The sequence below is a fragment of the Phascolarctos cinereus genome, unplaced genomic scaffold (genome assembly GCF_003287225.1).
Source record: "Phascolarctos cinereus isolate Bilbo 61053 unplaced genomic scaffold, phaCin_HiC Scaffold_9;HRSCAF=440, whole genome shotgun sequence".
Taxonomy (NCBI): Eukaryota; Metazoa; Chordata; class Mammalia; order Diprotodontia; family Phascolarctidae; genus Phascolarctos; species Phascolarctos cinereus.
Window position 1 is genome coordinate 187,995,144 of NW_027556402.1, and position 15,646 is coordinate 188,010,789.

The window sequence follows — 15,646 nt, forward strand, 5'->3', positions numbered from 1 at the left end:
GTGCTTTGCAAAACCTTAAAGTGCTGTATAAATGCTAACTATTATTATTACTGTTGTTCAGAGCAGTAACATGATCTATATAAGTTAGACTATCTGGCATTAGTGTGGAGGATGGACTTGAAAGGGAAGAAAAAGCTATTCAAGGAGGCTCATTTTCATAAAGGTCCAGGCAGTTCATATGTGACTGTGTACTAGAGTAACCATGCCTTCACACCAAACATCTCTTAGAAGCACTCTCCAGGGCAGCCCGCTGGCCTTGGCGGCCCATCAGTGAGATTTCATTAGTGGTGGTGTGTGGTCATAGAGACTGTCTAGTCCAAACCGATTGTTCCACATGAACAACTAGAAATCCATGAAGGCCCAAGGACAGAGGAGTCTGTGAATGATAGTCATATCAGCTGGTAAAAAGGGAAGGGTTTTTTCTTCTTAAACATAAGACATTTCCTCTAGAGTGTTTTATTTGCTTCTTTAGATTCTCTGATAGGACTGCTAAGATGTGGGATGGTAGAGGAAAAAGGAGCCCCAGGCTGGGAGTTCCAGCTGGCTCATGCCACAGTGTGCTCAAATGTAAAAGGGGAGAATGTTGCTTGTACTCTACTGGTGCTGTAGCTGGTGAGGTTATTGAGACAAAGAAAGTATTTTATAAACTTCAAGTACCATATGAATGTGACTGGGTAATGTTTTCTAAAAGTTAAATCTTTTCAATGATCACTTTTTCTTTAAAAAAAACATTTTTCTTTCTTTTGTCCTAATTTTAGGGAAATGCTTTGGGGAATCAGGTGACCTACGCAGGCATGTCCGAACTCATACTGGAGAAAAGCCATATACCTGTGAAATTTGTAACAAATGCTTCTCTCGCTCTGCTGTGCTTCGGCGACACAAAAAAATGCACTGTGAGGCCAGCGCTGAGAGTCCAACAGCACACGATGAGTTTGCGCGAGTCGATGAAACATCTGATCTTGAAAAGTCTCAGAGCTCGGACTCTTTTTCCCAAGATATGTCAGTTACTTTGTTGCCAGGATCTGTGAAGCTCCCTGTCCGTCCAGTAGGGAATTCTTCAGTGGAATTTAGTGGCACTTCATCAGGTTCCTATTGCAAGTTGAGGTCCATGATTCAACAAAATGAAGTTACTGACCAGGAGAAATTGAGTCTCGATGCTGCTAAACTCCCCAAACCTCAGATGCAGCAGACACCTCATCAGTCTTATGCTTTCCCAGAGGTAGCCACATCAGCTGCTGAAGAGCCCCTGCAGTCTGATAGTATGTCCATGATTCGCTCGTCTGTGGCAGCTCTTGACAATCATTGTAATGATGCACTGAGCAACCGGTCATCGTCTGCCACTTACAGGAGCTCGGAAGGACCTTTTTTTTCTAGTATGACTCTTTGGGGTTTAGCTATGAAGACTTTACAAAATGAAAATGAGTTAGATCAGTAACACATTCTATTATTAATTCTCGTTCAGCTTAGAACTTGCCAGACTGGGATCATGACCAGATTTTTTAATCACTTTTCACTTTGCAGGCCCCATTCTAACCATTGTAAGAGAAAATGACCAACTCCTTGCTCTTGGGAGTAGAGAGAAGGCAAGTTGTAGCATCAGCCTTGGCCCATCATTAGGGCAAAGCACAGATCACAGTCACAGACCATAATATCTCTATGGGACCTTAGAAGTGCTCTGTTCCATTTTATAAATAAGACAACTGAAATAGTCTTTCCCTTCCCACCTCTTTCTCCCCCCGCCCCAGAGAAATGACATGTCCATGATCTCATAGGTAGAGCAGAAATGTCGGATATAGAAAAAGATTTCAGAGACCTTATCTAACCCTCTCATTTTACAGAAGAGGAAGCTGAAGGTCAGAAAACTTGCCCAGGTCTACACAGAGCCTTTTCAATCCAGTTTGCCTGACTACCGATCCAGTTTTCTTTTCACTGTGCTACATGTTGTTAGATAATAGCTTGAGTCAGAAAACCCAGAGGGTTTTTATAAACTTTCAGTTTACATGATAATTGCAAACATTTAGGTAATATGTTACTACACACTTGATAACTACTGTGCATTTTTTTCCTAGTCAGGGTAAAAGTTGTGTATCCAGAATTTTATTTTTACATTTGTAAAAAAATAAGACTTGCGTTTCCAGTATTTTTATATACATATATATTTTTTAAAACCCTAAATATTTTACACGAAGATTTTATTTGTATATGTAGCTCATATACTGTAATTTAATAAGTGGAAACTGTCTTTCTGTGTGGTAGGATATAATACTATATTTTATATGTATATGTATTCAGTTCAGCAAACATTAAGTGCTTACTATGTCACTGTTAGATGTTTGTACAAAAACTTTATAGTCTAATGGGATGGGCCGAAGGACATGTACACTATATAACACATGTACACAAATAATGGGAAAAAGGGAGAATGAGATAAATGCCAGAAGTCTATGAGAAATTTGAGAAAAGACATTTTCACTTTTTGTGGAGTGAGGGGAGGTATGGAATCTGAGCTGGTACTTAAAAAGAGAGGCCCCCACAGATGAAGTATTTGGGCAGAGGGGCATCCATTTCAGGTATAGAGGATGGAAAGAGCAGATTCATGGGGGCAGAACAAGGCTGGATATGAAGAAGAAGCAAAAATTAACTCAGTTGTTCTGGAGTGTAAAATGCATTTTTATTTTGTTAAATACTTCCCAATTACATTTTAATCTAGTTCAGGCCACACTCAGGAGGGTTGGGGCCACATACAGCCAGGCCCTCATGTTTTGACATATCTGATGTAGCAGACAGATTGAGAGGGAATGGATTGGAGGCAAGGAGAAAAGAAACCCAAAAATAACAGGAGACGTGGAGAAAAACCCAAAGGCAAAGTGACCTGTCTGGAGATAATGAGCTTTGTTTATGAAGGTTTTAGTTTAGGGCAGGGACTCATAACCTGGAGTCCATTAACTTTTTAATGACTTTCACCACAATTGGTTTCCTTTGTAATCCTCTGTATTTTATGAATTTAAAAACATTATTTGGAAAAGTAGTCCATGCACTTCACCAGGCTGCCAAATGGATCCATGACACAAAAGTAGTTAAGGATCCCTCTTGTAGGGCCAAGGTCCCAGTTCCATGTGACTCCCTTTCTTTGCAAGGCTAGAAATCTTTTTAAAAAATACAGGTTGTAAATAAGATTTATAAAATTTTTGAGACTCCAGGCAGTCAATATTGATCACCAAGATGAGAAGGTGGTCTCCCAGCCAGTTGAATTTGGTGGTTCCTCTGACCACCCCATCCACCATCACTCTATAATAAAAGCACCAACCCAGTCAGTATCCAATAAAAAAATTTTTTCTCTAGTAAATCACTGGTTTTTAAAAATGCAAATAACCAGTAAACAAAATTTAAAATAGCGTTAAGATGCTTAGTAATGAGCCATGTCACCCATTGCATGTATCAGTAAAACAGAAATAATAGTATAAATTCACTAATGTTCCATTGGTTTTTCTGAGAAGCTATAATTTAGTCATTCTTAGCTGGACTCAATATGCCAAGAGTGGAACCAAGGAAAGGAAAAGGCTCTGTATGCTGTTGCAAGGATTGGAGCAGGTCTACTGAAGAGTGTCCTCCCTCTGTTGCTGCTACTGCCACTGCCACTGTTGTCTCTCCAACTTGGTCTCTCCAGAAAGATATAGAAACTGCCACTGAAGTGGAAAATTTCACCCTCTGGTTCTATTCCTATAACAGCTTGGAGTCTTCCTTACTTAGGAAGAAATACCATTCCCTGAGTTGTTAGTGACAGGTCTCCTGGCAAGGCATTCAGTGCAAGCATTGCCAAAATGGCTATTCCGATACTAAGTCCAAGATTTAAATGGTTGGTCTCCTAGAAGAAGTAAATGGTTTTTCAGAGCTTTGCAAATGGATGGATTCTGTTCTAGAGCTATTCCACATTAGTAATAACTGACATTTGCATAGTCCTTTCTGATTTATAATGTGCATCGATATATTTTCTCATTTCATCCTCATAACAAACCAACCCTATGAATTAAGTAGTATTGTCCACATTTTGCAGATGAAACAAAATTTAAGTGACTTGTGTGATTACACAGCTCGTCGGAGTCTGAAGGTAGGTCTCCTGACTCCCAAATCCAATGCTCTTTCCATTATACCAAAAAAAGCATGCCTTTTGAGAATCCGTAGAACAGGAACTATATGTTCCAGGTATTCTTGTTTAAGGAGGGAGGAGAAGCCTGGCATCTAGCAACTATCAGCAGATCTAATTTTTGAAACTTTGACTTTCATTTCCTCCTGTGAATTCATTTTCAGTGCTTGTCTATGTGCAAAAATAGTATAGACAACTCACTTAACAGCATTTGCTTTTAGGGCACATTCAGAAATGTTAAAAATAAGCTCAAGATGATGGGAGTGATTCATGACTAGCCAAGCTGTTTGAAAGAGACATCACTCTAACAAAAGATCAGGAATGCAAATTATTTTGGTTAAATGGGAAACAAAAATGCATTTCCTCCCAGGGCTCAGCAGTTCAGGTTACCTTTTATGAGTTTCTGAAATGACCAAGTTAGATGATGCCCATTAAGGCTGTCAAAATCCTCAGACCTACCAGGAATATAAAAGCTATTTAACTACTGAGTGCTAAGTCTGCATAAAGATGCCTTGTGATAATTTCTCCTGGCCATGGCCAAAAGCCTAGGACAAAGGCCTAAGCCACTTGCCAGGGTCCTGTAGAGCCCAGAAGAATAAGGACAAGGCATCGGGAACCAGGCGATTAAATGATGTTGCAGCACAATGTCACAGGGCAGTAGCTAAACCCAAAGTATTAGGTTCACAGGTTTAGAGATCAGAGGAGCTGTAGAGATTTCTTCCAACCCCCCTTATTTTTTATAGGATCAGGCATAGGAATGAGTCGAAAGATTTTGCACTAAGATCCCAGCTGTGAAGAAGTCATGTTTATATTTGTATCTCCTGCAGCACCTGAAATGGGCCCTAATAAGTGCTTAATAGATGTTCATTGGGTTAAAAAGAATGGTATATTTCCTTATTACCTGCCTCTTGAAGGTGGTACTAGCCCAGAATTAGAAACTAATCTAAGCATTTTGACTTTACTGTGAGATAGGTCACGATTCTGTACAGCTGAGCATAAATGAGGTTCAGAGAGGACCCATACAACCAGACGTTGACAGAACCACCCCAAAGAACCACTTCATCTGCCCATTATTATTTCAAACCCCAGCCCCTTTCCCCAGGAGCAGAGTCTGCTGTTAGTCTTTAATAAATGTTTTGCTTGTATTCTTCATACAGTGACTCAGCCCCTTAGAATCTGTCCTCGGTACTGTATCCAAGAGCACCAGGGACTTCTCAATCACAAAATTCAGTGGTGTGGATCTTCTGGCAGGATCTGCCTCTATCAACCATCCACTCTCAATACCTCGTTTTCTTTTGACTTCCAAGACACTGCTGTGTCCTCGTCTCTCCTCCACCCCAGCCCTTCCGCAGTTGCTTCTCTTGGCTTTCCTTGGTATGTTTGATCATAGATCAACAGCTGCATTTCACAGATGAGGAAACTGAGGACCAGAGAGGCAGCATAGTGCAATAATAAGATCTCTAGTTTTGTAGTCAGGGGATCTGAATGACCTTGGGCAAATCACTTTCCTTCTCTTCATTTTTATTCAGCAAACATTCTGTGTGCCAGCTTCAGAGGATACAAAGAAGAAATGAAAAGCCCTGCCCTTGAAAAGTATATTCTCTCTGGGCGTCCTTTTCCTCATTTATAAAATGAGAGTATTGAAAGATCTCTCCCAGTTCTCAAATCTCTGATACTATACATGACTCTCCCAAGGTAGCCGAGGAGGGACAAAAGTACCCTGGTCTCCCGCATCATGGCCCAGTGCCCTCGTCTATACAGTGCTGCAGATGGTAAAACTGAGTCCCAGAGAAGCGAAGGTACTTGCCCAAGGTCATACCAAAGCTTAAGCACTATGCTAAGCATTAGGGGTACAAAGAAAGGCAAAAGGCAATCTTTGCCCACAAGGAGTTCACAGTCTAATAAGGGAAGCAACAAGCCAATAACTATATACAAACAAGCTGTATACAGAATAGACTGTAATTATGAGTGCATGCTGTCACTCTTGAGGTTCCCAAACCAGGAACACAGAACTAATGCAGACCTTTAGATGAGTTGAAAGATCATAGATGTAGGCCTAGAATTTTAAAAATAAGGAAACTGAGGCTCAGAGGTTAAGTGACTTGCTCAGGGTTACTCAAGTAGAATGGGTCAGAGGCAGGATTTGAACCCAGGTCTTGCAATAAGTCCATTTTGGATTCCTTTCCTTAGCATGGTCCATTTACCATTGGGAACCACCCTAGCTTTCCTGCTCTTATCTCGAGTCCCTCTTCACAGACTCAATACTCCAAGTCAAATGATTGTGCCCCAAACACGGCTTCTGATGCCCCACTTCCACCCCATTCCCTACCTCTTCTCTACTGCCCCAACTCGGATGCCAGCTTCTCCGTGAAGTCCTCTCTGATCTGCATAGTTGGTAATGACCTTTCCTTCCAGACCATATTTTGTTTTTCACCCTTCTAGTGCACTTGCCATCTGATTGTCACAGTAGCTCAGGCTGGGTATACACCCAGGGCACATACCTGGTGTGTATCCAGATGACATAGTTTCCAAGTTAGCTGGCTGTCAAACCAACCTGAAAAAGAATGTAATAAATCCTTTGTCCAGCTACACTCAAGCCTAAAGCCAAATGAAAACCTCCCCAAAGGCTGCATATCCCCACTGCCCACATCTCCTTCCCAGTGCTCCATTCTATTTGCCATGGTGGCGCCTAGATTTTACAAATGGTCTGTATGGAAAGGAAATGCCATTTTCAAATATTAAAAGACAGGACAATCTATATATTTTTCTAGAGCCCCCCCCATTCCTAACATAGAAAATCCCCCACTCTTTGCCAAGAAATCTCATTTCTAAGATTCAGTCAACTGGCTTTTCAGTCAATTATTAAAACCCAATAAAGTAAACTTTCAAAGAAACTGTCAAGCACTCCCCTCTCCTGGATCACATCACCCAATCATTTCCTACCTCTATCTCCTTACCCCACTTTCACCTGCACCTAGGAAAGATGAAAGAATGGGATTGCTCACTTAGCTCAACAAAAACAAAAATAAAAACCAGAAGGGCAAAGCTCCAGGAGTTGAGATCGGTTCCCCAGACCAATCCCATTGGTTGTTGTGGTTTCATAGCAGCTACAAGCATGATTTTGCTCAGTCCCAGCCTTTCCTCAGTTCCAGCCTCTGCTCCATGGTCTTCCTCCCACTGAAATGCCTTGGTCTCTTCTCTGCCCCAGGGTCTCTCTGCCTCCACAATGATGTTCTCAAGCAGAGTTCTTGTTCTTAATCATTTTGTGTGTGATGGACCCCTTTGGCATTCTGGGTGAGGGCCCCTTCTCAGAATCATGTTTTTAAATGCATAAAATAAAATATACTGGATTACAAAAGAAACCAATTATACTAGAAAAATGTTTATTAAAAATTTTTTTTTAAAGCAAGTCCATGAATGCTAGATTAAGAACCTCTGCTTTACAGGATCTGTCTCCATCCTTCTCTCATGGCTCCCAGCTTGGGGCTGAAGAAGTTTATTGGTGGTTAGGGGTATGATGGTAAATATTTAACAACCAGCTCCTCGGGAAAAAAATGTTTCAGGACACATTTTTAACTTTAATGTGCATTATTAACATTTTCTCCATAATTTTCTTAAGTCTAGACAATCAAGAAAACAATAAACGGATCCTTTTGCCTATTTCTGAAGTGTAAATGCTCACACAGAAAATTTAGCAATTAGGGCACACTCTGATTGGTTGCCATCAGCAGCAAATAGCAGGGGGCTAGCAGCTCTTTACTTGTTCTCTCCTTCTAACCCTATGGAATGGAACAGCAAGTCAACAGCCTCTCATGCCAGAAACCAGAGGGGAAAGGCTGAGTTGCACCCACCCCCCTTCACCCCCCTACTCCACCCTGCCACAAACACAATCTTTGCCTTCCTCTGACTTGGTCTGTGGTTTCATCCCTTCATCTCAAGGGGGGCTCCTGCAGTACTCATACTGTATCCAATGACTCTATGACTAAGTTTCCTTTGTGAAAGTCCTCAGGCCCTTCTAGATCCCATTTTCAAGCACATGTTGCATAATATTTTGTATTATCTTTATTTGTGTGTTGTATGGCACCCATTAGACTAATTTCCATGAGAGCAGGGATCACAGACATTAAATAATTATTTAGTTATTTATGGAATGCCTATCTTGGGCCAGACACTGGCCTAGGGATATTAGATCGCAAGCTCTGTGAGGGCAGGGACTGCCTTTTGCCTCTTTTTGTATCCCCAGCACTTAGCAGAGTGCCAGGGACATAGTAGGCACTTAATAAATGTTTATGGAATTGAACTGAACATGACAAAAACATTGAAACAATTTGAGTTTTTTAAAAAATTCACATTCTACTGAAGAATTGGTTTGATGGAAGAAATATTTATACAGTTGACTGTATGGATTCACAGACTTTTCAGCTCAAAGGCTTTATGAAATCTAGTGGTGAATTGGGGGGAAAAAACAACAGCTCTGAAGATGAAAGGTTCTGGGTTTAAAACTTGGCTCTGTTACGTGCTAGGCTGTGTGCCTTTGGAGAGGATGGTTCCCCCTCTGGGACTCAGTTTTCTCATGTGTAAAATGAGTGTGTTACACTAGGTGAGCATTTAGCATCTGAGCTCTAAAGTCTTTTCTAGCAGTTCGAACTTTTGAGCTGAATTGACAAATACTGAAAGGCTTGTTGTAAAGCTTGATTTTGGCCACCAGGTGGCAGTATAACCTTGAATAATGAGTAGTGGTGTGTGCTATTCAAATGTTTTCATAGAACTATGAAATAATAGAGAAATAATTAATAGAGCAAGAAGGGGTTTAGAGGTCATCAGGTCCTTGATCTAGAGCTAGAAACCCCAACCTTTTGTAAATGATGCAAATGATTTGCCCCTGAAGAAGAGGGAGTTTAAGTGACATGACTAAAGTCACACAGCTAGTAAGTGACCAATGTAGAATTTGAACCTAGGTCCTCTGACTTCATGTTATCTACTTTAAACTCTTTATTTTATAGAAAAAGCAAACTAAGGACCAAGAGAGCTGAAGTTGTCCCTCCCTTGCTCATACAGCTAGCAGGCATCAGAGTCAGGCCTTGCAAACAGCCAATGGAGTACACTTGCCACTATATTGCACTCTATACAAAATGCAGTAGTAACTTCCCAGCAGGATAGAGAGAGGCCATTTTGGCTAGTAATCTAAATAGTCTAGTTACCTGAATTACCAAAAATGCCCTTAAAAAAACTCTTTGTGAGGAATTAAAATTCAGGTAGAGATGACTAAGTCAAATTTCTACATAGCATCTCTGTTGATTCCAAAGGATCTTGCTAAGCTTCAGGGTCTTTTATAATCAATTGCTTTTTTTGTTTTAGAAATTGTATCTTAATTTTTATTGATGCCTTTTGTTTTTCCATAACATTGATTTCTGAATATATCCCTTCTGCACCCGAGGAACCATCCCTTGTAACAAAGATTAAGAAAGGGAGGAGGAAAAAAAGGCATTTTGTCAAAATGAGCACGGTTGTGTCTGATAATAGGTGAAATGTTCCCCACCATTGTCCCCCACCTCTTCAATGAAGGCAGGGAGTTATTTTTTTTTTCATTTCTTCTCTGGGGCCAAGCTTGATCATTTTAATGTCACCATTGTCTACAGAAATTAATGACCATTAATGTCACCAAATCTGCAAATAAACCAAAGCTAGGAGGGACATCTAATAAGCTGGATGACAGAATTAGGATCCGGACATATAAGAAATGGCCTGAACCTTGGGCCATTGAGAGAACTGAGGAGAGATAAATTTAAAAGATTGTACTTGGCCATAAAACTAGATTTACAAGTACAAGATGGCAGAGGCATGGATACCCTGAGGTTGTTCTGGAAAAAGGCCTGAGCTTTACCAATGGAAGCTGAATATAAATCAGCCGTGTGATATGACAGCCCCAAAAGCTAATGTCAGTCATTAAGCACTTACTATGTGCCAGGCATCATGGTGAGCACTGGATGTGATCTTGGGCTCATTAAGAGAGTCATAGCTTCCAGGAATAGGGAGGAGATGGTCCTCCTGTACACTGCTCTTATCAGCCCTCATTCTGGAGTAGTATGTTCAGTTCTAGGCAGCACAAATTAAAGGAGATAATGAAAAGCTAGAGAGTGTTCAGTTGAAAGAAACCAGGTGATGAAAAGCCTTGAGACCATGACATATAAGGATCAGTGGAAGGATCAGAAGGAAGGAGGTGGAAGAAAAGAAGGTGGGGAAGGGAGTAGGGGAAGACACATAATAACTATCTTAAGTGTCATGGGGAGATGAGATGATATTTGTTTATTTTGACATGGGGTAGAACCAGGAAAAGTGGGTAGAAGTTGCAAAGACCAAACAATTCAAGGTATCTAAAATCAAAATGGCTTGCCTTGATAGGTGATGAGCTCCCCCTCCTTGGAGGTCTTCAAGCAGAGGATATAGATAACCATTTGTTGGATATGGTGTAGTAGAGATTACTTCTGAGTATGAATAAAACAAGATGTCCACCTAGGTCCCTTCTAACTCTCATGTTCTATAATTCTGTGGTTATGATTGCTCTTCCTAAAATGTGACAACTAGAACTGAACATGATATTTCACATATGGTTTGACCAGGGCAGAGCATAATAGGACTAGGGAAGTGGATTTCTACTTCATTTGTCTCCTTTTGTATTATTGGTCGACAGGATGATTGGCAGTCCAAAAGCACTGATATCTCAAGAATAACTTCTTAATTCCTCGAGGTACAAAGTGCAGAACAGGGGTCTATCTTAATGTGTAGAGTGAATTTCCTCACCAGGAGTTCTCTGCATCAACTAAATCACTTTTCCCCTCCCCAACCACCCCCATTCATTTTTCCTATGATACCATGAAGCTGTGATCTGTGGAACATCATGACGACCAAAGAATTGGAAATGAAGGCATGGTAGCTATAATGAGACTATACCATATTACCCAAGATGACATCCATAGAGTGGCACAAACAACATCACTACTGCCATGCATGAATGAGCAGAAAAGGGGGAGAGTAAGTCATACAGAAGGGGCGTGGGATAACAGATGACAGTCCAGGTGCTGCAAGTAACCATCCACAGAGGAAGCCTTGGAAGAAGCACATTGGATAGATCCTCTGTGGAATGTTTACAGAAACACATGGGCAAAAATAACATGAAAGGAGAGTTCATGAAGCAATTGTGATCTCCACCTGTGATCGTGCATTCATGATATCCATTTGATGGATCATGGATCTATTAAAGCGTGGAAGAAGGCATACACAGTGTATTTTAGCTCCTTTAAAAATGATGAAAGGTTCTCCTGTAATGTGACCTATATTTCTATTCTGCCTTATGTAATGGAATATCATGGATTTAACATTAATTCAACCAATATTTTTTAAGCAAATACCTACTGTGCGCAGCATTGGGGGAAATACAAAATGTAGGTAACACTTAGTCTCTGCCCTCATGGAGCTTGCAGACATCTAAAAAGATAAACAACACAATATATGCATGATATTGGCATAAGGGTTGGGGGGAGGGAAGGTCAACTCAATTAATCAATCATCCTACCCTACCTAAAGCAGCAACTTCATCATGTGAGATTAAATCAATCAATCAAAGGGATTAAATTAAGAAGAAACAACCTAGTTAAGCAATTTGGAAGCAGTAAAAGTCATTGGATAAAATTAAATGCCACACAGGAAGTGTAATGGAATTGTCTGAAGAGACTTGGTCCCACCCTATGAGTTTTGGATAACTAGTAAACCAGTTGAGAAGACAACAGTCTAATATAGACCGGTTGAAGGGAAGTAGTTCCAGCCAAGCTTCTAAGAGATCTTAGAAGAGAGCAGAGTTTCTGTCTCCTCCCTCCACTTGACCAAAGGATGTCCTTGTGAACTTCAAAAGGTCATAAGGTTTTGAACTTCCAGTGATTGTCCTAGAACAGCTGATGGAAATGTCTTCATTGGAAAATGAAGATAAACTAGGAACAGAAAGAAGAAGAAGCTTTAGGATTCTACCAGGAGCCTAACAGAAAGCTACTCCGTGTCTAAGAGGGACAGTGTGATCCCCCCACAAAGGGGAGAAATGGACTTGTAGTAACCAGGAGCTGGTCACAAGCCTGGGGGACTGGGAGGATGATGGTCCCCTTTACAGTAATCAGGTATTTAGGAAGAGGGGAGGGCTTGTGGAAGAAATGAAATTAGTTCAGTTGTGAACATGCTGAGTTTAAGATGTCTACACCTTAAGGTCTCCAGTTTGAGATGTCTAATAGATGGTTGGAAATTTGAGGCTAGGGATCAGCAGAAAGGTTAGGGCTGGACGAGTAGCTCCATGAGCCATCACCTGATATCACCTCTGATATCAGAGTCTCCTTTGATTATGAAGAAAAACCACTGACCATCAATTTATTGATTATTGGCTAGCCTAGTTAATAAGTTGATTACTGATACATGGGGGAAAAAAGATGGAGATGATAACTGAATCTGGGGGAGCTGATGAAATCAACAAGTGAAATAATGTAGAGGAAGGAAAAAAGAAGAGCCTGGACAGAACCTTGGGGAACTCCCAAAGTTAGCAAATGTGGCCCGGATGAAGATCCAGCAAAGGAGAGCTGTCAGTTACTCAAATTCCATTTCTGGTTCATCATCCTATAATATCCCCTGTTTGTATACCTCAAGGTTCTGTCCTAGGCCCTCTTTTCTCTATACAATTATTTTTTCTTGGTGACTTTATGACTTTCCACAGATTAAATAATGTCTCTGCAGATAATATCCAGGCTTCTTTAGCCTAGTATTTTTCCTGAGATCCAGTTCTGCATTCTAACTGCTTATTGGGCATTTCAAACTAGATGTCCTGCTTGTATCTCAAACTCAGTATATTAAAACAAACAAAAAAATTACAAAAAAATAAGAACACCTCATTAGGTATCTTCACAAACCCACCACTCCTCTGAATTTCTCTACTACTTTTGAGGGGCCCCTTCATTCTCCCTGGTTTTCGACCTCTATGTCATCCTCAACTTTTCATTCTAACCCCACAGGTCCAATCGGTTACCAAGTCTTGCCATTTCTACCTTCAGAACATCTCTCACCTATGTCTTGTATACTCCACCCAAATGGCCCTAGTTCAGGCCTTTATAACCTCTCACAGGAACTATTTCAACAGCTTCCTGATAGTTCTTACTACCTCACCTCTTCTAACTCCAATCCATCTTCCATATTACCAAAGTAATTTTTTTTAAGGCAACTGGGGTTAAGTGACTTGCCCAGGGTCACACAGCTAGTAAGTGCCAAGTGTTTGGTCTGAGGCTGGATTTGAACTCAGGTCCTGCTGACTTCAGGGCTGGTGTTTTATCCACTGCACCACCTAGCTGCCCCTCAAAATAATTTTTCAAAAGCAGAGCTGTGACCAGGTCTTCCCTCACTCATTAAACTCCAGTACCTCTCTATTGCCTCCAGGATCAAATATAAACACCTGCCTGGCATTCAAAGCTCTTTACAAATTGGTTCCTCATGCACAACACTCCATTTCCCATGTCTGCATCCTTGCTCCAGCTCCAAAACGCAATTCAATTCAGTAAAAATTTGTTAAGCACCTACCATGTTCCAGGCACTGTGCTTTAAAAAAAGAAGATGAAGACAGTCTCTGTCCTCAAGGAGCTTACAATCTAACTGGGGAACGAAATATATAAAAGGAAGCTGAAAGGAGGGGTTTGGGTGGGAGGCACCTAGGGGTGCTTGGCCTGGGAGAATGATGTTCTGTGGAGTCAAAACTACTAAGCAGAACTACTCCTGGAAAATGGAAAGTCACCTGGAAAGTTCTGAGCCCTTTATAAAGGAAGCTTTAGGAGAGCTCCACCTTCTAGTCCTGCGGTTGGAAGGGAGAAGCAACAGAGAGCTGTTGAGAAGCTGTTGAGTGTCAAAAACTGAATCAGACTGCAAGGTGATGAGATTTCTGGCAATCAGCTCATTCTGGGGGATGCATGATATTTGTGGGGTCAAAACCAAATAGACTCCCTTGACTTTCAGTGCACTTCTTCCTTATTTCTACTCTATTCAAGTGACATGAGGCCTTTCCTGATTTCCCTAGCTGCTAGTGTCTTTCTCCTCAAAAAAAAAATGCTATCTTTGTTTCTACTTAATAGATTTGTATATTTGTTCGTTCATTCATTCATTCAATTTTGTTGTTGCTGTTTTTCTGCCATCTCTTAGAGAGCCCATTTGGGGTTTTCTTGGCAAAGATAATAGAGTGGTTTGCCATTTCCTTCTCCAGCTCATTTTACCCATGAGCAAACTGAGGCAAGCAGGGTTAAGTAACTTGCCCAGGGTCACACATCTAGTAAATGCATGAGGACAAATTTGAATTCAGGAAGATGAATCTTCCTGACTCCTGACCTGCTGCTCTATTTGCTGTGCCACCATCCATCCATCCATCCATCCATCCATCCATCCATCCATACGTACATACATACATAAAATGTAATATATTTACATGTCAAATATATTTATATACTTTAAAATACATTATAATAAATATGTCACAAATATTAGGCATAGTTATATTTATCTTTCTCGTGGAATGCAAGCTCCTTGAGCACAGAGACTATTTTTGCTTTTTACTTGTAACCTCAGGGCCTAGCACAGTGCCCGGCACCTAGGAGGCACTTAGTAAATGCTCATTGATTGATTGATGAACTTTAATAATAAAGCTGGAATGGACCTTAGGATGATGGACACAGAAGAGACTCTAGAACATAGACTACTTGTGCGAGCTCTGATAGAATGTTAGAACCCTCCTACCATATTCCTGTTTGTTGAATTCCCTGTCTCACAATACATTGGCTGAGCTGAGTAACCAACATGCCTCCAGGCCAACAAAGAATGCTTTTTCTGGGTTCATTAATTGCTGGCTTTTGATGTTTTCCTGACTGATTCACCCGCACATGCCTTCACCCCTTTCCTAGAGTTTGGCTTTATAGATCACAAGTTTTACAATACTTTATGCTGAAAATACTATGAAATAATTCCTTCCTCCTTCATCCACCTTCCATGAGGACAGAGTCTGTCTTCTATAAGCTGACACAGTGATTCCAAGATCTTTTCACAGATGGAATCCTAATATTTACAGTGAAGCTACATCCTTTACATCTCTGCTGTATCCCATGATATGATTGCTTAAACAGATAATAAAGAGGACTTAAACCATAAAATTGGCATTTTGACTCTCATCATGTGCGAAAGCTCAGCTTGCAAACGGAAAGCAGCTACTGTGAGCTCCACAATAAATATTCCAGTCATGAATAATTGAAACACCCAGCAGGGATGCATGGTATGACGGATGAGTCAAAGCTAAAAAAGATTTCCAAGAGAAATTGAGGGCATGAGATTTTCAGCCACATTGGACTGGGCAGTATAAAAATGTGACTTCCAGCTACTCTGGGTTTCTCTGAGTCATAGTAATAGCCAATAAAAAGAATCAAGTATGATTGCATCAGTATT

General features: G+C 40.7%; 1 protein-coding gene across 1 annotated transcript in view; it reads left to right on the forward strand.

Annotated features, from left to right (window-relative positions):
- ZBTB49 (zinc finger and BTB domain containing 49) overlaps positions 1 to 7,804 on the forward strand; it is a 42,048-nt gene extending 34,244 nt beyond the window's left edge. Inside the window, exon 8 of the mRNA XM_020992087.2 lies at positions 759 to 7,804. Coding sequence (XP_020847746.1) covers positions 759 to 1,435 — 677 coding nt within the window. The 3' untranslated portion in view covers positions 1,436 to 7,804. The remainder of the gene's footprint in view (positions 1 to 758) is intronic.
- The last annotated feature ends 7,842 nt before the right edge of the window (positions 7,805 to 15,646 follow it).